This window comes from Somniosus microcephalus, chromosome 5 (genome assembly GCF_052327205.1).
Source record: "Somniosus microcephalus isolate GS21.2 chromosome 5, FLI_Smic_1.0, whole genome shotgun sequence".
Lineage (NCBI taxonomy): Eukaryota > Metazoa > Chordata > Chondrichthyes > Squaliformes > Somniosidae > Somniosus > Somniosus microcephalus.
The window spans coordinates 216832299-216855477 of record NC_140991.1 but is presented as its reverse complement, the minus strand read 5'-3'; the positions used below and the strand labels follow the sequence as shown (position 1 = coordinate 216855477).

At 42.1% G+C, this 23179-nt stretch overlaps 1 protein-coding gene across 7 annotated transcripts in view; it reads right to left on the bottom strand.

Moving 5' to 3' along the window:
• The window catches only part of gsdmeb (gasdermin Eb), a 45152-nt gene extending 23637 nt beyond the window's left edge, over positions 1-21515 (bottom strand). For 2 of the 7 annotated variants that reach the window (XM_085988690.1, XM_085988684.1), the window contains exons 1-4: positions 20919-21274; positions 19059-19106; positions 12455-12686; positions 4205-4397 (exon numbers count right to left, since the gene is read on the bottom strand). In XM_085988690.1, coding sequence (XP_085844816.1) covers positions 4205-4397; positions 12455-12665 — 404 coding nt within the window. In that variant the 5' untranslated portion in view covers positions 12666-12686; positions 19059-19106; positions 20919-21274. The other 5 variants (XM_085988687.1, XM_085988686.1, XM_085988685.1 and 2 more) reach the window with 5 other exon arrangements.
• Positions 21516-23179: the final 1664 nt, after the last annotated feature.

Below are 23179 nucleotides of genomic sequence, written 5' to 3'. Positions count from 1 at the left end.
CTGCAAGACACCCAGACCACTTAAGGAAGCAACTACCACCACTGAATCTGCAAAGGTACCCATGGTAGACCTACTTTCACTGGTAGGCAACACAATTAAACCACATTTGAGTCTAATATTACGCAATGAAGAAACTCAAATAATTCCTGACCCTGAATTGAATGGCTGAGATCAAGTTACAGAGTCCCGTCCTGTTAACACTTTGGAACAGAGGACCAAGCATTTAAAGTTAGCACATTACTCACTATTACAATGTTCCCTGTAATTTTTTTTGTACTGAGCGGGCCACGAACTCCTTTGAGCGTGATCTTTTTGTCCGTGGGCAAATTTTACAACGACAACAACTTTTACAACAACCACTTAAAAACATATATACAGTAATGCCATATTGACACCCCACTGTCTCAATTGAGGAGACAATCAGACAAGGTTCCATACAAATGTAACATAACTTCTCTGCTTTTGAATTCTATTCCTCTAGAGATGAACCCCAGTGCTTTATTTGCACTTTATGGCTTTTTTTAACCTGCGTTGCTACTTTTAATGATTGATAATCCATACCCCTAGATCTCTTTGCACCTCTACCCCATTTAGATTCTTATTTTCCAAGGAGTAGGTCACCTCCTTATTTATCCTACCAAAATGCACCACCTCACACTTACCTATATTGAAATTCATTTGTCATTTACATGCCCATTCTGCAAGTTTGTTTATGGTAAAATTAATTAAAAGCTTTTAGTTCGTCATGTACAACCTATTTTTTTTAATTACTCATCAGAAATGACTGGGATATAAAAGAACTGCATAGTAATGCATTAACACTTCAGAAACACTCAGTTACATGGTTATACATCAACAAACAATCCAAAAGCCAAGGTGAGCTGAAAGAAGCATATCTATTCGTGCAATTTGTATTCATTTTAAAGTTTTCAACGTATTAGCCCATCCCTCATGTCACTATCAAAGTGGCTGCACAAGCAGCGGCTTCCCTATGGCGCTGACATGCTGTGCGTCCACATAAGTAATTAGAATATTAATCACAATGCAACCAGACAACCAACAAATATAAAGTACTGTAGTTCTTTAGTTCACAGTATTAAAAAGAGTTGAACAAAAATGGGTATCCGCATTTTCAACTTCAATCACTTCCATTAATAAACGTGGTCCTCTTGAACCCGCACACACCCCCCACGTAACATGTCAGAAATGCAGCACTTATTCACAAGTGCAGAAAAACACAGACAATTTGCGTCACCGAATTAAAAACAAAAAGCAGGAAAAGCTATGATTTAACAGAGATAAACATTGATCTTTCTTCCTGAACAGGAGAACGCCCAAGGTGAGCTGAAAGAGGCATCTCTTTCATTTTAAAGTTTTCAACATATTATCCCATTCCTCGTGTCACTATACCAATGGCTGCACAAGCTGCATAAACAAATAGTGGTTTCTTCTAAAGTAGCTTCCTGCAATTGTTATACATCATTCCATAACTCTTGTTTCTATTAACATTCCACTAAACATTTAAGAGGAAATCTATTGATGTAAAAAGACTACAGAGCGTTTGGTTTGAGTAAAGAACAAGGCTCAGTCGTCTTTTTACATCAATTCAATCAACTGTTTCAAAACCATGAGATTTCTAGTTACAATCACTAGTTCCTGGTTACAGAAACATCCTGAGCAAGCTGGGCCCAAGCCCGAGTAGTTATACTCCTTGGATGGCGCCACCAGCTGGCCACCCAGTGTTACTTTGAGAGTCATGATAAGATTCATGACATCTATATTTACATTATTCCTGGGACTTGTTAGGACTATAGAACAACAGATAAAATAAAATGGTTTGTGTTTTTCCCCTTTTTTGGTTCGCTTCCTAAACGTCAAAGATATATTTTTTAAAAGTCAATAAAAAGTAACATGCAACTCCTACAAATCCTCCCCATCCCTCCTCAACAGCATGATTGCATGTTTGTGTAAAGCTACTCATTTCAGTCGATTGTTCAAAATTAAGTATTGAGAAATTTCAATTTTTAAATATTTTAAGCATTTCAGAGTCTCTTTAAAAACATTTGGACTTCAAGACCTGGTTGAAACTTGGTTACATGAGGGGAAAAAAAATTTTTGCTTGTGTTTCTTTGAAAATCGTATTTGAAATTTAGGGGGGAAAAAACAAGTGTTTTAACACTCATTTTTTGTGAAAAGTTCATTAAAAATCTTTAAATTCTTTCAAGTCTCATTGCAGCTTTGACAGAAGAAGTTGCTCCAAGTTTCTCTTCAAAGCTGTCATTAAACATACAACAAAAAATAAACTAATTTCAAATGGAGCTCTAATAAGAAAGTGAATAAAGTGGTTAAACTTTCTAAGAAGGCGGGGAGGTTATCTATCCTCTGTCTTGGCGATGGGTTGGGATTGGTTTTGGAGAAGTTGTTTCCTCTTTTTCTGCTACCATTCCCTCCGTCTCTCACATATTCTGAGGTACAAAATGGAGCACAAACGTATTCCCCTCTCTCACAACATGATTTAAACAAGCCTGATAGGCTCTTTCAAAAAGGGGACAACACCTGGCAAAATTTAATTGGAACTTACTGCGGAACATTCAACATCACTTTCCTGTATTACTTTCTGGCTTTAAACAATTATCCGAATTTTACACATTTTTTTTTCTTATATCCTTGTTTCACCGCGGGCCTAAAACTTGTTTGCTTTAGCCTCCTTCCAGCAGCCATTGCACATGTGCTGCGCCTCCACCTGGGTTGTTCCAAAGTGCAGCCACCGCTCAGTCCCCGGGAATGGACTACACACATCTCCACAGAAAAAGGTACTGAAAGAATCCAGAGACAACACTCGCCAGGTTCCAGGGCTCTGTATCTTAGCAAATGCCATTCCAATTGGGATCGGCTCGGAGGTCACAAAGGACTCTGAGGATTCCCGGGCCAATCTGTATTGGGTCCCTCCCCCCGCTCCAGCTCACTGCACGGCCTGTGAATTTAAGGGCATGGGACCTTAGAGTGCTGCATGGCCGCGCACCTTACAGGAAACATTGTCTCTCGCGCTCTGTCGAACATCGGAGCAAAAGAAGAAACAGAGAATCAGTGTCGGGTCAGGAGAGAGAAATCAAACCAAGGAGTGAACCAATAATTAAAGTACAGACACCCTAATGTATCAGAATGTTTGAGGGACTAATGCTTTCTGTTTAAAGTACTGATTTAGTTAATTGAATGCCCTTAATGTCCCAGCTCAGTGTAACCCTGAGCGACAACTGCCGGAAGGTTTTAGAAGAGACGATTAAATGAGGCTCTGTCGGTGGATGTTAAAGATATTTTTTACCGCTATTCAAAGAAGTGCAAGAAATTCAACAGCCGTCCTGACCCAGTAATACTACCAGAAACAGCTGGACACAGAGAACGAACTGAAGGGTCAATGTTTAAGGGAGAAAACCAAACCCCTCCCGGCATTACACAGGAACCCATTGACCATCGGAACACACACTTCACCTGCTGCAATGCCAATCATTGTGTGACACGTTCCTCCAGTTGGGATCGGCTCTGAGGACACACGGTAAATGACTCTATGACTGGTTCCAGGGCCATAGTGTATGGGCCCTTCCCCCGCTCCAGCTGTCCAGTTCTCTGCGCGGTCTTTGAATTTAAGTGCACAGGAGCTCAGGGATCAGTGCGTGGCCACACACCTTAGAGGGAACAGTGCTCACTAATCTAGTCTCCCAAGAACAAAAATAAATAAAGATGCATCACCTTTTAGCTAATGTGTGGAAGCATACTGCTAGTTTTTTTTTTTAAATACATTACTAAAAGCACAAATGTTAATGATTTATGACAGCATAAAGGGAGACTAAAGAACACTTTGGGGAGGAATGTTTTCTTTACAGTTGCATTCTAATTAAAGCTTATTATAATGCCTGATAAGTTTAGGAGTACGAGAAAATGGGGAGAAACTCATGTACTATTAAGCATTCATGTCAGTGGCAACAACTGGATAGTCTCATGTAAATGACAAATTTAAATTAGGAAAGATACACTCCTTCCTTTCAAAATTAGGTCGTGCTTGAACTGTTTTCTGTACCATTTTTTGACAAAATAAAATGAAAGTTATTTTTGCCTGTTACCAACTGTTAAGTGGCCTTTGTTTGACCCTGTACCTATTCCATGTGAGCATGAATAAGCTAGGAGCTATATACTTGCTGTCATTTACCTTTTCTCAGCTATTTTCAAAAGTTGATGCAAATCAAATTCTTGTTTCTTCAGGATTCCAAAGGAAGATTCTAGTGCTACAGAATCCTGACCTTCCAGGCTGAAGCTTAAATTGGCAATCTGAGTTTCCGTGCTTGCCCCCACAGTGTCTCCAAATTTTCCTTCATACTTGAGAAAGACGGATTCAGTGACAGCTGCAAAACAAGAACCTTTTCAGTTCAACTATTGAAAGAACAAGTGAGCATTATAACAGTTACTAACATGTGACTGGTTCCGAGCATGCTTTAAATCAACAGTACTTAAGCCAATTGTTCTACTGAGGTCTGATGAACATTTAGAAAGATCTAAGTTTGTGGTCATATTATTATGTGTTTATAAAAGTATGGCCAGATAAATACACAATATTCTCAACGTAGTAAATCTATTTTCAGTCGGAATACAGGATCTGATGAGGGTCTGCCACCAAGGTTGAGGTAAATGTGTTTGCTAGTGCTCTGGGGGAGGGTTTAAACTAAAATGGCAGGGGGTTGGGAACCTGAGCAGGGAGACAGAGGAAAGGGAAACAAGGATAGAAGCAAAAGGAAGGAGAAAAACAAAGGTGGCAGTCAGAGAAATCAAGGGTTTAAATCAAACATGGCCACAGTAAATAATAATTCTAAAAGGTGTAAGAGTGTTAAAAAAACAAGCCTGAAGGCCTTGTGTCTTAATGCGAAGAGCATTCGTAATAAGGTGGATGAATTAGCTGCGCAAAGAGGTAAACGGATATGATATGATTGGGATTACGGAAACATGGCTCCAGGGTGACCAAGGCTGGGAACTCAAAATCCAGGGGTATTCAATATTCAGGAAAGATAGGCAAAAAGGAAAAGGAGGTGGGGTAGCATTGCTGGTTAAAGAGGGGATTAACACAATTGAAAGGAAGGATATTAGCTCTGATGATGTGGAATCTGTATGGGTAGAACTGAGAAATACCAAGGGGCAGAAAACGTTAGTGGGAGTGGTATATAGACCTCCAAACAGTAATGCGGAGGTTGGGGATGGCATTAAACGGGAAATTAGAGACGCGTGTAATAAGGACACAGCTGTTATCATGGGTGACTTTAATCTACATATAGATTGGGCTAACCAAATTAGTAACAATACTGTGGAGGAGGAATTCCTGGAGTGTATACAAGATGGTTTCCTGGACCAATATGTCGAGGAACCAACTAGAGATCAGGCCATCTTAGACTGGATATTATGTAATGAGAAAGGATTAATTAGCAATCTTGTTGTGCGAGGCCCCTTGGGTCGAAGGGATCATAATATGATAGAATTCTTCATTAAGATGGAGAGTGAAGTAGTTGACTCAGAGACTAGGGTCCTGAATTTAAATAAAGGAAACGACGATGGTATGAGGCGCGAGCTGGGTAGGATTGATTGGGGAATGTTACTCAAAGGGTTGACGGTGGATAGGCAATGGCAAACATTCAAAGATCGCATGGATGAACTACAGAATTTGTTCATCCCTGTTTGGCATAAAAATAAAACAAAAAAGGTGACTCAACCGTGGCTAACAAGGGAAATTAGGGATAGCATAAGATCCAAGGAGAAGACATATAAATTGGCCAGAAAAAGCAGTAAACCTGAGGATTGGGAGCAGTTCAGGATTCAGCAAAGGAGGACAAAGGGATTAATTAAGAGGGGGGAAATAGAGTATGAGTGTAAGCTTGCATGGAACATAAAAACTGACTGTAAAAGCTTTTATAGATGTGTGAAGAGAAAAGGATTGGTGAAGTCAAGCGTAGGTCCCGTGCAGTCAGAATCAGGGGAATTTATAATGGGGAACAAAGAAATGGCAGACCAATTAAATACATACTTTGGTTCTGTCTTCACAAAGGAGGACAGAAATAACCTCCCAGAGATGTCAAGGAACATAGGGCTAAAAATTCAGTTTGGGGCGCTAAGCTCGCCTGGGCGCCGGAATTACCGCTGCGAGCGGAGCCACTTGCGCCATCGGGATATTCAGTTTCTGCGCCCCAAATGGAAGCGGGCCGCTAAACGAGACTTCCCGCGCCCCGCTTGGGGCGCTGAAACTGAATATCGGCGCGCAAAGGGCCGCAGCGCCACCCGCTGCGGCACGGCACGCTGCGGTACTGCAGGCCTTCCTCCCACTGTTAAGGGGGAGGTGCCTGCTACAGCGCGATCCCCGCTCGCGAGTGCTGGCAAATGAGCCCGGCACCAAGGAGAAGTGCCGGGCTCTTGGGAAACAGCCGGCAATGCCGCGGGGGGGGGGGGGGGGGGGAGGCAGGGGACGGAGGTGCGGGCAGGCGGCCGCCGAAAAAGCGGCCGGCCGCGCCTCCACCTTAACTAGCGCCACTACCGCCACAGGTTGGCCCGTGTACCGGTCGCTATTTGCGGCCAGCGCTGAAGAGGCGGGCGCGACCTAATATGGCGTTCGGGGCGGTAGCGGGGCGCTGCGCGCACCGATGACGTCATCGGTGGCGGCGCAGCGTTACAGGCTAACGCCGCCATTAGCGCCCCGCTAAATATCGCGGTGGTTGTGGCCAGTGGCGCTAAAGCCTCTGAGTGGCCTCTTTGGGTGCAAACTGGTGGCGCAGGCCACTGAATTTCTAGGCCATAGGGTCTAGATGTAATATCTCCAAGTTTGCAGACGACACAAAGCTGGGTGGGCGTGTGTGCTGTGAGGAAGATGCCGAGAAACTCCAGTATGATTTGGACAGGTTGGGTAATTGGGCAGAAGCATGGCAGATGCAGTATAATGTGGATAAATGTGAGGTTATCCACTTTGGTGGCAAAAACAGGAAGGCAGATTATTATCTGAATGGCAATAGATTGGGAGAAGGGGAAGTGCAACGAGACCTGGGTGTCCTTGTGCACCAGTCGCTGAAGGTAAGCATGCAGGTGCAGCAGGCGGTTAAGAAGGCAAATGGTATGTTGGCCTTCGTAGCGAGAGGGTTCGAGTACAAGAACAAGGATGTCTTGCTGCAGTTGTACAGGGCCTTGGTGAGACCACACCTTGAGTATTGTGTGCAGTTTTGGTCGCCTTATCTGAGGAAGGATGTTCTTGCCATGGAGGGAGTGCAGCGAAGATTCACCAGACTGATACCTGGGATGGCAGGAATGACGTATGAGGAGAGATTGGGTCGATTGGGCTTATACTCGCTGGAGTTTAGAAGAATGAGAGGGCATCTCATTGAAACTTGTAAAAGTCTAACGGGACTGGACAGACTGGATGCAGGAAGGATGTTCCCGATGGCCGGGGAGTCCAGAACCAAGGGTCACAGTCTAAGGATATGGGGTAAGCCATTTAGGACAGAGATGAGGAGAAATTTCTTCACCCAGAGAGTGGTGAACCTGTGGAATTCTCTACAGAAGGCAGTGGAGGCCAATGCATTAAATATATTCAAGAAGGAGTTGGATATATTTCTTAAGGCTAAAGGGATCAAGGGATATGGGAAGAAGGCAGGGACAGGGTACTGAATTTGGATGATCAGCCATGATCTCATTGAATGGCCTACTCCTGCTTCTATCTTTCTATGTAAATACAAAGTTGTTTCAGGCTTCTTCCAAATGCCACTTTGTAACTGGCCACTAGGTGGCAAGCAAGTGTAGTTCAAGAGGACACACTGATTCCGCTCTCATTCTCAGAGACTGATCACAGGAAATATTCAAAGATTTATTGAATTTCAATGTAAATCAATTAAATTTAGATAAAATAGGAGTCCCAGTATATGCTATTTTCTAAATAAAGTGTTCAACAAGATATCTTAAATTCTGTGAAACTTGAACATAAATTGGGTTCAAATTAAGCCCTTCGATCTATTTGATTTCATCTTTTCAGAAATCATACTATCATCCTGTTAAAGTGTAAGGATACGGTTAAATTCTTCAAATTAATTTTAGCTTTTAAGTGCGTTTCTATTAGCAATGTTCAGTTAGTAAAAGGGATTCCAGTCAGACAGTGTTTTCCAATGATAAGCAGAGGCTGCAAACTATCTTTGTTCGCTTAGCCTTGAGAGTGGCCATAGATTTCTCAGCAGTGAGATAGCTATGGACATGTTTTGACCATCAAGTGAAGAAGCTATGGCTTTAGATAGTGATTCCTTTGAGGACAGCTGTGCAACGTCACTGAAGAGGGCCTTTGTACTCTGCAACTGTCTCCAGTTGAATGACTTGATTGACAGTTCAGTCAAAGTGAAGGCTTGGAGATTATTCTTGTTAAAAATAAAATTCATTAAGTGAATAACGGGATGAGGTAATCGTTTGATAACATTTGAATCTGTACTAGAGTGAAAGAAAGGTATTAAAAAGAGTGTTAGAATAGAGGAGGGTTGTAAGTCTTTGGAATTCTGAGGGCTGTGGACACTCAGTCGTTCAGTATATTCAAGGCCGAGATTGATAGATTTTTGGACTCTAGGGGATCAAGGGATACGGGGATCGGGCGGGAAAGTGGAGTTGAGGTTGAAGATCAGCCATGATCTTATTGAATGGCGGACCAGGCTCGAGGGGGCCCTATGGCCTACTCCTATTTCTTGGGTTCTTATGTAGATGCTTCAGAACTCAACAAGGCTTGGCCAGCCTATGCTGTCAAGCTTGAAACCTGTAACATGGTGAATTCTCAGGTACCTGGTAGCGCAAGTCTCTCAAGAATGTGTGTGATTATTATTAGTAATCGTTATCATTGTATGTGTGTAGCTATTGGTAATAGTTTTTACTGTATGCCTAATTCCTATGAAAGCCAATAAATGTCTTTGAACCCAATTATCTTGTGGAATAACTTATAAAAATCTACTAAGCAAGAACATCCATTCCCTAACAGTAGCATCTAGTAGTTTCTTAAATCCTGGGCTCAATCATCCATCCTAATTATTGATCACCATTTCTGTAAAGAAATACTTCTTAAAGTTAGTCCTAAAACTTGCCCTAAATAACCTTGATCTAGTGTCCTCTTGTTCTGCCACCCAGGCAATCTGAAGTATTGCTCTGGGTTTATATTCTTTATTTTGTTAAATATTATTTATATCTCTAAGCCCACCCCCAATCCCCTCCAATCCATTTTTTTGAGGCTAATCAAGCTGTTTTTCATAACTCATCCTGCTAACACGAAGAATCAGCTTGGTACCTGGTGTCTTTGGCTAGCACTGGAACCAAACCCAAGAATCTCATCACATTCTCACTCTTTCACAATTTACTACTTATTCCTACATGTCTGTCTTTAAGGCTCAAAAATGAGATTTCCCTATAATCACTGCTCATATATGGAAATCTACTAACAAATCTACCGAGCAGCCCACAATCACTCTTCACTGTGGGGAACTCTAGCTCCAGATTGATAGTTCAATATTTAGTTCAAATTCTTCTTGTAATATAGGTGCCTATCCACGCTAAGCATTGAGCCTACCATTACCACCATCTCTTCAATCCTGTCCTATCCCAGCCATCTCATGACATAAGGAAAAAACCTGCATTAATAAAGCAGCTTTCACATCCTCAGGACATCCCAATATGCTTCACTGATGTTTTGTAGGAAAGCACAGTAGCCAAGTTGCACACAGCAAGTTCCCACTAACAGCAGTGAATCTCATTTTGGTTATGTTAAATTGAGAGAGAAATGTTGACCAGGAAACTAGAAGAACTACCCTGATCTTCCTTGAATAATACAAGTGGATCTTTTCCATCCAACTGAACAGTCAGACATCTGAAAGACAGCACTTCCGACAATGCAGCATTCCCTCACTGCTGCACTGAACTATCAGCCTAAATTATGTGCTCAAGTCCTGGAGTCGAACACATGATCTTCTAACTCAAAGGAAACAGTGCTAACATTGGACTAAGCTGATTGTAGGTGTACTGAGCACAGCAGCCTCTTCTGTATGGACCAGAGTTTGGATTCTGTTTTGTAGTGTAACTTTTTATCTTTTACCATACCCTCCGACACCTACTTCCACCTTTTCTCAGCTTCCAATCATTGACTCCCTCAGTAGTGTCATCTCCCTCTTAATTTGTCCCACTATCCTTGTTTGGCTGCCCCACAACGGTTCTCATGTGGTTCAGCTGAGGTTTATACATCTCGGGGGGAAAATTCGGTTGGTTTGCGTCTCCCGTTAGTGCCTTAAGAGGGCGCAAATGGGGCACAAAGCAACTAGCGCCCGTGCGCGGCGATGTTTGCGCCGCTCACGAAATTGACTAGACATTTTGCGGTGGCGCTAAACACTACCGCCACGATCTCCTGCGCCCACAGATCGTGACATCAGTTGAGCATGCAACGCCCCGGTCTGGATATGGAGTGGCGCCCCGTCTTACCACCTGCCGCTAGCAACAACAGGTTGAGGGGAGCATTTCGCAGTCGGGAAGGTACTGGGGGAGCACTATTTAAAGGCGACCACTTCCTGCCTTTTTTGTCGGCGTAATTTTTGCACCACGCATTCCGAGTGAGAGACTCTGCAGGAGAGATTCAAAGCTGTGTTGAGGAATTTTGGGTACTGAGCAGCACTTTGCAGGTTCTTTTTGATTTGATCTTCTTTGCATCGATTTAGAAGAGACTATGGGGGCTGCACTCTGAGCTCTTTCCCTGGGCCTCTCCATTGTTCTTTCCAACAGATTTGATGTACAGGTCTCTCCAGGCCATAATTCAAGGCTGCAATGATCAGGGTGTGGATGGAGAGCAAGATCGACCCTCCCCTTTAAGAACTGGCCGGCGCCTGTGTTCCATTGCTGACTGACATCACATGAACTTCGCCAGCTCTGAGGTAGCGCCTCGCTCCTCGGCATTAGCGCCTTAAGAGGTGTGTAGCGCCTGATTTAGCGCTCCAATCACCTCCAGGGGCAATAGAAGCCAAGTTTGCAGTCGGAGGCGATAATTAGTGCCAGGCATTAAACTTTGCGCCCGGCCGATAATTGCACCCCAAACGTGGCGATACCGAATTTCTCCCCCCTCATCTCTACCAAGCCCAATACTATCTTTTTACTTTCTATGACCTCCTTGCATCAACTATTCCTAAGTTCCTGTATCTGTTGCCACGTAGAAATTTCTGAACGATCACGCTTGCCTTTCTTATGACCATCCCCCACCCTGTCTTACAGTAATCCAGTTTATTTTATTAGCATCTTCTTCCATTATTTCTTCCCCAATATTACCATTTTGCATTACCTCTTGTTGGTCCTTTTTTCCAACCTCAGATGTCTCCAACTGGGTTGCAGTCCAGCCAATGGTAAATTAACTTTTCAGTCACCAAGTCCTTCTCGTGAATTTCCCTCTCCTGTCCTTAAACTTTAACACCTATTGTAATAGTACCTTTATCTGCATTCCTCCTTTGACAGTTGTAAATATTTCACAATACACATAGTCATTGCTTTCATTTCATTTTCCATTTCTTTTGTGGCTTAGTCTAGACCTGAATGTGTTTTTGGATCAACAGCCTATTAATGATCATAAAAATGGGACAAATTAGGAGGCAGATGACACTAGTCATTGCGTATTAAATATCCTTTATAACTGAAGTATCTTAACTTACTAGCTCAACACAATTTTATTACCAACTTGAATAGCTTTCACAGTTGATGATTTGGTAAAGAAATCTTTTGGTGAAACATTTAGTGAGTGAAGGGCAATGGCTGGAAAAATAGCCCGATTGTAGATTGATGGGGTGTTAGTGAAGAAAGTAAAGAGTCACTAGCCATTAATAGCCTGCTATTAGTGTCCAAAGATGGCTGATGGGAAAGACTAGACCAGGGTAGGTAAAGATCCCTGGCAAGCTCAGCGAATCTTTACTGACTCTGAAAAACGGACTGGGCATTTGTGTTTACAAATCGATCACTTCTAGCGGTAGGGAGAGAAATGGGTTATTTGCTGATACAGATGTCGTCACATTTCTTGCCATGTGCCAATCACCTGTCAACTGAATATTTTGAACTGACTTCCAATGTTTGGCATGTCGAATCATACCTATCCATTAATCAGATTTCTCCTTACACTAGAATAGCATGGAAAGAACAAATCAGCACTTTGCACATTTTAAACCAGCCTACCAAAACATTTCCCAGCCCTTTCTCCCAAGAACAATATTCATAAGACTAAATTCTTTAGAGCATTTATTCTATTTTTTTTTGCTATGAATGAAATGAAGGCCTCAAACTGTTATGTTTATTTCAGAAAGTCTGCAGTATTAGAAAGGCCTCACTACCCTCATGTTTGACGTTTTACTAAGTTTCTGCAATGAGTACTAATCAATGAACAAAGATTCTGTACCAGGTTTGATGGGTGTGTCACCAGTCAATATGTCTTGGAGGCTAAATGAAGAAGGGTGGTATTTTGGCTTCTGCCAGAGCCATCCCTTCTTCCTCTTTGTTACCAGGCTCAGGAGCTGCAGCTTATCAGAATCATTCAGGCTGCTAACAGGAATCAGGTCACCGCTGCTTTCAATCTGTTTTACAAAACTGCTGGTTGCCTTTGCAAACATCTTCAGGGATTAACCATGGACCTAAGAAAAAAACATGATTTAGTCTATTAAAAGAGTTTTAATTTTTATCACCAGTTTTTAAGATTACATAATACAAGCTGCTTTACAACTGCAATGCTATAAAAGCTGCACACATTTGCAAAATACACTACAGTCCCAGATGGACCTTAAACACCCACATTCATATAAAATGGTGGCAATACAACCAATTTATCTTTATGATGAGGCTGCTGAGGACAATGTTTTAATATGGCTGTAGCAGCTATTGCATTATTGAAAGAAAGATAATTGGCAAGAAGCAACTAAATCCACACTTGGTAGTTTGTCCCAGCTGAAGCTCGAAAATGCAACAAATGCTGCTAGAATTATAAAACCTAAGTAGGACATGGCTCAAGAAGGGCATTATGCACTTTTTTTTTTACATATGCAGGTTAGGCAGAACCAGGGCTCCCAAAATTCTGCGGCTCCCAAAACTAATTTCAGTGGCAAGCCTAACAAAATCCTGCAGCATGTTTATCTAGGTTTGGGGAAAGAGGGGGTTATTTCAATATAATAAATATTCTTAAAATACACCATCAATATGTAGATATTTAAAAATACCCTTTAAATAATATTTTAAAAAGACTATATAGAATAGTGCAGTATTGAAAAATCTGGTTCCTTAAGATGTTTAGAAGTAGTTTACTAGGTCAGTCATTTCCAATAATAGCTACAATTCAACACCTAACTGTCTCACCTAACTTTACTGGTGACTTTTTGTTTAAAGTTCTGGTCGTTACAACATCATACAGTAGACTATCCTTTATCCGAAAACCTCGGGACCAGCCGTGTTTCGGTTTTCGGAAAATTTCGGATTTCGGAAGGTATTTTATAAGACTGGGAAATTTGTCGGGGGTGGGTCGGCGGGGGGGTCGTCGGGGGGGGGGGGGTCGGCGGGGGTGGTCGGCAGGAGTCCGCGGGGGGTCGTCGGCGGGGGTCGGGGTCGTGCGCCACTCTGGTCATGTCGTGCGCACGACTTACGCTGAACGAAAAAACCTTCGGTTTTTAGAGGGTTTCGGTTTTCGGAAGTTCGGATAAAAGGTAGTCTACCTGTATCTCCCAAGTACGGTGAGCAGAATCGAGCAATTATAAGTACTGTTCAAACCGACTTTTCAAATTAGAGTTTAAAATTACAGCGCTGTATCTCTAAGCATAAGAACATAAGAAATAGGAGCAGGAATAGGCCACTTGGCCCCTCGAGCCTGCTCCGCTGTTCAGTAAGATCATGGCCGATCTTGGGCTCAAAGCCACTTCCCTGCCTGCTCCCCATAACCCTTCACTCCCTTATCTTGCAAAAATCTGTCTATCTCCATCTTAAATGTATTTAATGACCCAGTCTCCATGGCAATCTGGGGCAGAGAATTCCACAGATTTACGACCCTCAGAAAAGAAATTCCTCCTCATCTCAGTTCTAAAAGGGCGACCCTTTATTCTGAAACTATGCCCCCGAGTTCTAGATTTCCCCACGAGGGGAAACATCCTCTCTGCATCTACCTTGTCGAGCCCCCTCAGTATCTTATATGCTTCAATAAGATCACCTCTCATTCTTCTAAATTCCAATGAGTATAGGCCCAACCTGCTCAACCTTTCATATGGCAACCCCCTCATCTCTAGAATTAACCTAGTGAATCGTCTCTGAACTGCCGCCAATGCAAGTATATCCTTCCTTAAATAATGAGACCAAAACTGTACGCAGTACTCAAGGTGTGATCTCACCAATACCCTGTACAGTTGTAGCAGGACTTCCCTGCTTTTATACTCCAACCCCCTTGCAATAAAGGCCAACATTCCATTTGCCTTTTTGATTACTTGCTGTACCTGCATGCTAACTTTTTGTGTTTCATGCACAAGGACCCCCAGGTCCCTCTGAACTGTAGCATTTTGTAATCTCTCTCCATTTAAATAATAATTTGCTTTTTTATTTTTCCTGCCAAAGTGGAGAACTTCACACTTTCCCATATTATACTCCATCTGAAAAATGTTTGCCCACTCACTTAGACTGTCTATATCCCTTTGCAGATTCTTTGAGTCCTCTGCACAATTTGCTTTCCCACCCATCTTTGTATCATCCGCAAACTTGGCTACATTACACTCGGTCCCTTCATCCAAGTCATTAATGTAGATTGTAAATAGTTGAGGCCCCAGCACCGATCCCTGTGGCACCCCATTAGTTACCATGTTTAAAGTGCTCATGAGCCCAGCACTTCATAAAAACAGATTCACAAACTACTGTTAAATACAACATGTCCTAGGCTGCACTCACCATGCTAGGAAATGCAATGTGTTAATAGTGACAAGTTTAAAATAGAGATTGCATTCAGAACTTCTGCAGACATAGCTGATTAGGTAGCCAAGATCAACTTGGGTTATTTTGAGAGGTTTGCCTAGCAGGTAAAGTGCACAAGGTGTGAAGCACAAACAGATGAACAAATTGAAAAGCAAATGGGATGGGTCGAATGGGGTCAGTTAACACCACTTGGTCTTTGAACACCAGATAGTCATTTCAGTACAATTACAGTGGGGAAAACGGTTCAGAAGAAAGAGAAAGAGGGACAATATGGCAGGAAGATTTGGCAGTAGGTTCTATAGCCACAGAATTGCAGAGCATTCGGTGCCCTAGGTATAACACGCGTTAGTTATATGGTTAAGTTTCAACTACAATGTGCCTCCACTACAATTTCAGAAAATCCTCTAATGTAATAACTGTGTAATAATTCCACATCATCTCCCACAACACCCACTCAATTACTTCAGTGAAGTGGTCTGTTCGGTACCAAATTACAGGCAGTTTTCATTGGTGAACTCAGAAATACTCGGAACTGGGTTGTAACAGCTCCAACTAATTCCAATTAAGATCTTTATGTACCTCATAGGAATTTTATTTTATCTGTTCTGTTTTGTTTGGATTTGAACTCAAATCCCATAGGGAACAAGGATCGTTACTTCTCCAGCTTTGGACTGGACTGTGCCCAGATACTTCTAAACTCAATGTTCTGATTTTTAAACTGGAAGTCCATTGTTTCCATTTACTTCAATGGCACTTCAGTAAAGAGAGCAAGTAGTTTCTTGGCCTGTACAGCCAGAGGAATTAGAGCACAAATCTCAAGAAGCGTTTGACAGAGTGCTTGTCTGGTCCCAACTGCAATACCCTGTACAGTGGTCATATTGAGAAAGACATCCAGGCATTGGTGAGGGTGCAGTGAAGAGAATTAAACTGATTGCTGGGATTGGGCACCTGAGTTATGAGGAGAGGGTGCAGAAGCTGGGAAAGTTTACACTGGAGAAGACTCGGGGGTAATCTTATATGCCCTTTATAGAATCTTAAAGGGAAATAGGGAAGATAAAAATGTTTGACCGTCAAATTCTACAAGAGGGCATAGCCTCAAACTTAGAAGAGGGAGATTGAAGAGACAGTTATGGAGAGGGTGGTTAATGCACACAAAGGGAGGCAGTAGAGGACTGATAGTGTAGCAAATTCGAGAGAGAGATGGATAAATGATTGTCAAAAATGTGATAAAAGGGGCAAGAAGGTATTATCAGTCATATTTCCTAGACAATGGAAGCGCTAGTTGGACTGCAATTGCCTTCTCCGATCCTGTATATTCCAAAGTCTTGTGATATGGAGATGCTGATCTCCGATGTGCTGCTCATGCTAATTTTATTTTTAAAATCATGAATTTTGTTTCCTCAATCAGCTATACTTTAGTTTAATCTTCTTCAGTTTTTAAGTTTACTACCCATTTTGTTTTGATTGTTCCTCAGTTTTGATTTATACCCTTTAGTTTAGGACTAGATTTTCACCCTTTTATAGGCAACTGGCTGATAAATCTAGCCCAGCCTGTGTTCAATTTTGCTTGTTAAAAAGAAATTGGTGCAAAACGAATGTTTTTCTTTAATGCACTTTTAAATTATTTAGTTTAATATATTTTGGGTATTACCTGCCTGCCAATACTGCAAACCATGTGATGGAGGACTCAAAACTATGGAGGTAGTTTAATATTGGCTCAGTTATAAATTGCCACTGATTATATTTACACACACAACGGACCAGTTCCTTTGAGGTGCAAGGCAGTATAATTTATAAAAGCTCAATTTAAATTAAAAAGTGCCATTTTTGCACCAATGTCACTTTGTACTAAATCAAATAATATTCCATGCTATGAAAGTCATTTGAATAAAGTAATGTGGCTTAATAGAACTTTCCATTCATGGTTTTTTCTCTTAAAAATATATAGCTATCTAGAATAATAAATTAATAGTCAAATTTTTTAATTATGTTCCATATACTGTATTTGGCACTAATGGTTTTTTTTTCAAAAAAATATCAGGTAGTAATGAATTTGTTTTAATAGTTATTTTGAAGTAATTAAGTGAAAGTAATGCAATTTTTTTGCAGTGATGCCTCAAGTTTTGTATCAATATTTCAAGTAATGAAACCATTCAAGTAAATTAATGTAGCTTAATATATTATTGCAGCAAAGATTCAGTTGTTTATAAATCACACTTAATATATCGCAGTATTTGAATAAGAGCAATGATGAAACAAAATCAACTTTTTCAAGGAATCAATGATCCCAAAGTATTGAGGCCACTGCAATGGCAGAGCTTCAGAACTGTAAAACAGGTTTATTGTCTGTTCAAATATTTTTACTAACAGTGTTAAAAAGCAAAGAATCATTTCGCTGTTTCAGTTGTCAAGTTGACTAAAGGTTCAGGAAATGGTTGACAATCAGATGGCTTCCAACCTCGTGCAGGGCCTTCAAACTACAAAAATGATCATGTGTTTAGCAAGGACTAATTAGATATGATTACTGTGAAACACTCAGATGAAAAGTCATACAGTTAGCACAGACCAATCAGATATGACAACAGATCTTTAAAAATATTATATTGATAAGACTTTAAATTAGCAAACTAAGCAATAAGGGGTAATCTTCCAATTACTCTGCCACAGCACATGCTCAGAAAGTTACACCCAGAGCACAAGCCTGGACATCACCCTCTGCCCCAATACTATTCCATTTTGATTCTGGACTTGGTAAAAGGTGACAACTCACACTTTCATTATTCTTGATTGAACTGTTACTGTATTACTACAAAAATGCAAGAAACCATGAAACACAAAACACATTCACCCATCAAGTCCATTCCTCCTACTTAATTAATGACTACCTCACAGCGATGTCCTATCTCAAAATGACTATCAGTGCCAGAATTCCTTTAGAGCACAGCAAAACATACTTTATGAGTGGCAGATTCTCGAATCCGAGACTAGATGTACCAAATGGACACATGTCCCCCTCCCCCTCTCCTGAATGATTTCCTGCTGGGTTATAATTCCACAGGCACTGATCACCCTTTGCTCCCTTTCCCAAATTGCCATTACTCACACACAAACCTTTACAGGTTTATTTGAGTGCAGGGAGCATTACAACCAAGCCTGATCCATATTCATACGCAAACTTCCAGTAGGTCTCACGGGATCAGAAGTGGCTAATTTCCCTCAGGGCCACTGATTCCAACTGTAGCATCCCTACCGTCCCCCTGACTGAGATCAGATAACTCAGAAGAGATCAAGTATTGAATCTGGAACCTTCAATTTCTGCCTGGCTCAGTTACTCACTGGGGAAACTTGTTGAGCCAGCAAGGCCTTGTTACATGTTTCACTACTTATTTTCTGGATTGATTTTTGATAGGTTGGGAGAAAAAAGTCAAACTAATTACAGGTAGAAAACTAGCCATTTTGTGGAAATAAAATTAGATACCAGAGCTCATATTGTGCTAACTGAAAATTCCTTCATTTTGCTTTAAATCAATCCAATCCCACATATACAAGCATTTTGTCTGCACTGGATTGTGTTAACAAATGTTAACAATAGTTACCATTATGCAGTCAGTTAGCTAAACAGTGAACCCCTTTCTGCATCATGGTCGATGAGAACATGTATAATAATAAAGCTAAATACCAAGAGTTATTCAAATTGGCATGTAGGCTGGGCTGGGCGTACCTAATTATACTACAATTTTGTTTTCCCCCGCAGGGTTCATTTACACAGTAAGTCATTTGTCTTTGAGGATAATACTCAATGTTCCATGGTCTTTTCAGTGACTTAATATAACACACTGAAAATTAACTATTTACTTTAGAAAGTTTTAGCTATATTCACTACAAATTCTGACTTGTAACAACAGTATCTGAATATTTAGTTAGTACAAGAGGTCCAGATTGTACAGCTCAAACAGAACTCTTTAACAGAGCATTTTAATGGGGCCATAGTGAAACATAATGCTGTGCCCCAAGATTCAACTGTGAAAACTTTCAGGTATTATCCCATACTACAAAGTAGAATTTACCCGAAAGTACAAGAACAGGAAATGCTGGAAACACAGGTCAGTTAGCATCTGCGAAGAGAGAAAATTAGTTAATATCTCGAATGCAGATCCTTCTTTAAAACTGAAAAATAAGAGGCAAACAGCCATATTAATATAATCAACAAAAAAGGGGATAATAATTAAATATACTGTGTACAGGAAAAATCTGGAGAAGAATAATAGGTGGAATTACACAGATTACCTCAGTCAAATAACAGACAGAACTGGATATTAGAGACGCCAGATTTCCAGCATCTGCAGTATTTTGCTATTTACTTATTCAAAAGTGTGCCCGATTTCACTATCTTGTGACTTAAATAAAAGTTAGTTTATGCAAGGCCAAAGGATGTAAATTATACCCAATGCAAACAATCAAATGAGACTATATCTGTCATCCCATTGATTACCCTCTTAGGATATATTTACAATACAAAGTAGTTTCATATTCGCAACGCTACAGTAATGATGTAATGTAAATACGTTAATGGCCCTGAATTTGCAGTCGGCGGTATAGTTAAGGAGTGCGCCTCCGAACGCAATCCGCACTTACCTGCTGCAAACCCTGATCGAGAAATTGCTTTGAAACGCCGCGGAGTTGTGCGCAGCAGTGACCCACGGATCCCAGGAGCGCACCGTTGTGCGTAAGATTACGTAGGATCACGTGGGGCGGTGCTCCTTTCACTAGCCAATCAGGAAACACTTCAACTCGACATCACAGAAATTGTAAATTAAACGGTGATATACTAATTATATTTATTTGACAAGTACTTGGCTTTAAAAAGCACAGGGATACTTTGGAGTAAGTAGTTATTCACTGGAAGACTAGGCAAGATTAAAACAATCTCATCCTTAAACCGAGCCTTTACAGCTGGCTGGTGGTTCTTTTATCTGTTCGTTTGTAATTATTATATGATTTTCTCATCCCCCCTCCCCTTATGCTGTGCACCTGTTTGCACCAGCCGTAAAATTTTCCAACATAATTGATGCGCAGTAGGTGGGCAATTAGCCCAACTTTTCGCCAGCACATCGTTTCAATGAAGACTTGAAAGTCGCAGCAGATCATCTGTCTATTCAGAACTTGATAGATCGCAAGTTCGGGATTTAGTGCGTGCGCAAGCGCATGCGGAAATCCCAAACTTGCAGAGTACGCCTTCAAACCGACTGCAAATTCAGGTCCACTAAGTCCAGAACTGACTTCGAAATGAAGTGGCGTCTCAGTCTACTCCACTCCTGTGTCAAGTTAGGCTCTTCCTCTTGATTCAGGCTGCAGGAGCAGAGCAAAACCGTATCCAAAGAATGTCAAAACCTGTTGTGTCATGGTGCCATAATACAGGATACCAAATCACAATTGTATTCAATAATTTGTTAGTGAAATGCGATATTACTTTATAATCTATTAAGTAGCACTTCTGCATAAGCAGAAATTCTCATTAGAGACTGGAAGGAATCCAGGTTTGAATTGCGCTTTAACGTGTAGCGGTTCTGATGACGGCTCACCACTAACTGGTTTTCAAATGCAGACCGTGTGGAGCGCGTTTACATTTCCCCCTGATTTGGCTTTTTAATCTGTTCTGTAACAGCTAAATAACGATCACTTTTCCAACTACTATTATTGTCAAGATATGCCCGGATTCTGGGTGTGGTTCAAACATCCTTCTTACATCCGACATGAGACATGAACAAAAACACAAAACAAAACTTTTTGAAATACACAAGTTGGTCAGACAGAGAATGAACTGTCGGCAGATGTTTGATATTCAGACCGGGAAATAAACCAATCGGCAATTCTCAAAACGGAATTCAGTAGATACAGAAAGGACGAGAATAGTTTAAGACAGTTACATTTCTCAATGATGAAATGTGAGAGTGTGAAATCTCCCAACCAACAGAGCCGAGTGGTCCCGAGCTCCCGCTAGCTGGTTTACCGCTAATTATTTTCCAAATCTTTCGCCACATAATGACCGATTGTAGTTAAACGTGGAAATACAGAGCACGCAGGATCCATCTGGACCTCCCGATAACAAACACAAGCAAAACGCCCGGCGCCCGTTAGAAAAGCCCGACAAATCCCAAGTGTGAGCCGGTTGTGGAGCCGGCTCTCCGGGCCAGACAACGGCCACAGCTGCTCAGTCGGTCCGCGCACACAGGGATTCACAGACAGACAGAGAGCGAGAACGGCGCCACCTCCTCTGGCCCACACTTACCTCAACTCGACCCGCTGCAGTGACACAAAGAGACGGAAGTGCCGAGGGCTGACAGTGACGAGCAGGAGCGTCCCCGCGAACTGCAGCTTATGGGCGGGGACGGGACGGGGCTCCGCCGCCGCCGGCATTGGGCCAACCAGATGATAAATCACAGTGCACTCAGTCAACAGGCCAGAACAGTCCGATCTTGCACCGGGGAGAAGTTGCTGCAATCCTGGTTTGGCGCCCACCGCGGGCGCGGGCGACACAATCAGCAACACGTACATGTGGGCTCCAAACTAGCGCTAAACTCATTCGGGGAATCTTCCCCTCCCTTCAAGCAGGGTTGCCAACGCCGGTTGGAGACATTCTGACCACATGATGTCAGCAAATGTTATTACATTTACCTTATAACGGTTGAGTGCTATGGTTGAGCATTTTGCTGGTTTGGGGCGTGCAGCTACTGTGCAAGAAGTTGCAAGAACCAGAAGACTAGCAGCCGAAGAAGGGAAACCGAGGGTGGGAGCGATTCGCAAAGGGGAAACCAGAGGTGGAAGGAACTTTGATTCCACCAATGACTAACAGTAAAACTGAAATTACGCTGATAACTAATAGTAATACTGGTAACACTCAGATTTCACTCACAACCAACAATAATACAGTACCTCACTGACCGTAATAGGTGTACTCTTCTGGTTAAAACAATAAAACTGTAACTCAAAAGAAACTTAACTTAAATTATATCACCTTCTTTGTCCCGAATAGGCCTCACCCCGCCTCTTACTACCCGCTTACTGTTTACATGCTGGTAGAAGATTTTTGGGTTCCCTTTTATGTTAACCGCCATTCTACTCTCATATTTTCTCTATGCCAATCTTATTTTCATCTTCACATCCCCTCTCAACTTACTGTATTTGGTTTGGTTCTTCCTTGAAGAAGTCACCTGACATGCATCATACACTCTCTTTTTTATACCAAAGGGTGAGCAGATTGGAGTGCCTTCTGGTAGGCCTGCTACAGGGCCTGGTGAAATCCACTGTCTGCAGGTCCAGGAGACATAGGATCATTCACAGAAAAGAAACCTCACAGTGCAGATAGAGGCCATTTCGGCCCATCCAGCCTGCACCGACACATATCCCACCCTATCCCTGTAACCCCACGTATTTAATCCCCCTAACACTAAGGCTCAATTTATCATAGCCAATCAACTTAACCCGCACATCTTTGGACTGTGGGAGGAAACCGGAGCACCCGGAGAAAACCCACGCAAACACGGGGAGAATGTGCAAACTCCACACAGACAGTCGCCCGAGGTCGGATTCGAACCCGGGTCTCTGGCGCTGTGAGGCAACAGTGCTAACCACTATGCCACCGTGCTGGAGGATTTCTCCAACTGCTTGCTGTTGAGTCTGTGTTTTCAATTGCAGTTATACTGAATAACAGGACACAGACTACAGAAGTAAGTAAACAGGTCTTTAGTGATTGAGGGTCCCCTTTTTTTGTTTGAACCCAAAAAACCCAATTGGACTGTAAATAAACAAAAGTTCAACTAAATCTTAACAAATCAAATTAAAATTTGGTTTTCCGAGTTGATGATGCACTCCAGTCCCCGCGGCGCCCACCGGTCGCGGAAATACTCAAGCGCACCGGCGGACACCGCGTGCTCCATCTCCAGGGCCACCCGGGCGCGAACATGGCCGCGGAAGAGAGGCAGGCAATCCAGCTGGACGACCCCCTCGACCGCCCACTGCCTGGACCAATTGATGGCTCTTTTAGCCAAGCCCAGGAGCAGGCCCACAAGGAGGTCCTCCAACGTGTCCGCTCCCCTCCGCACCGGGTGACCGTAGATCAAGAGCGTGGGACTGAAGTGCAACCAAAAATCGAGGAGCAGCCCCTTCAAGTAGTGAAAGAGGGGCTGCA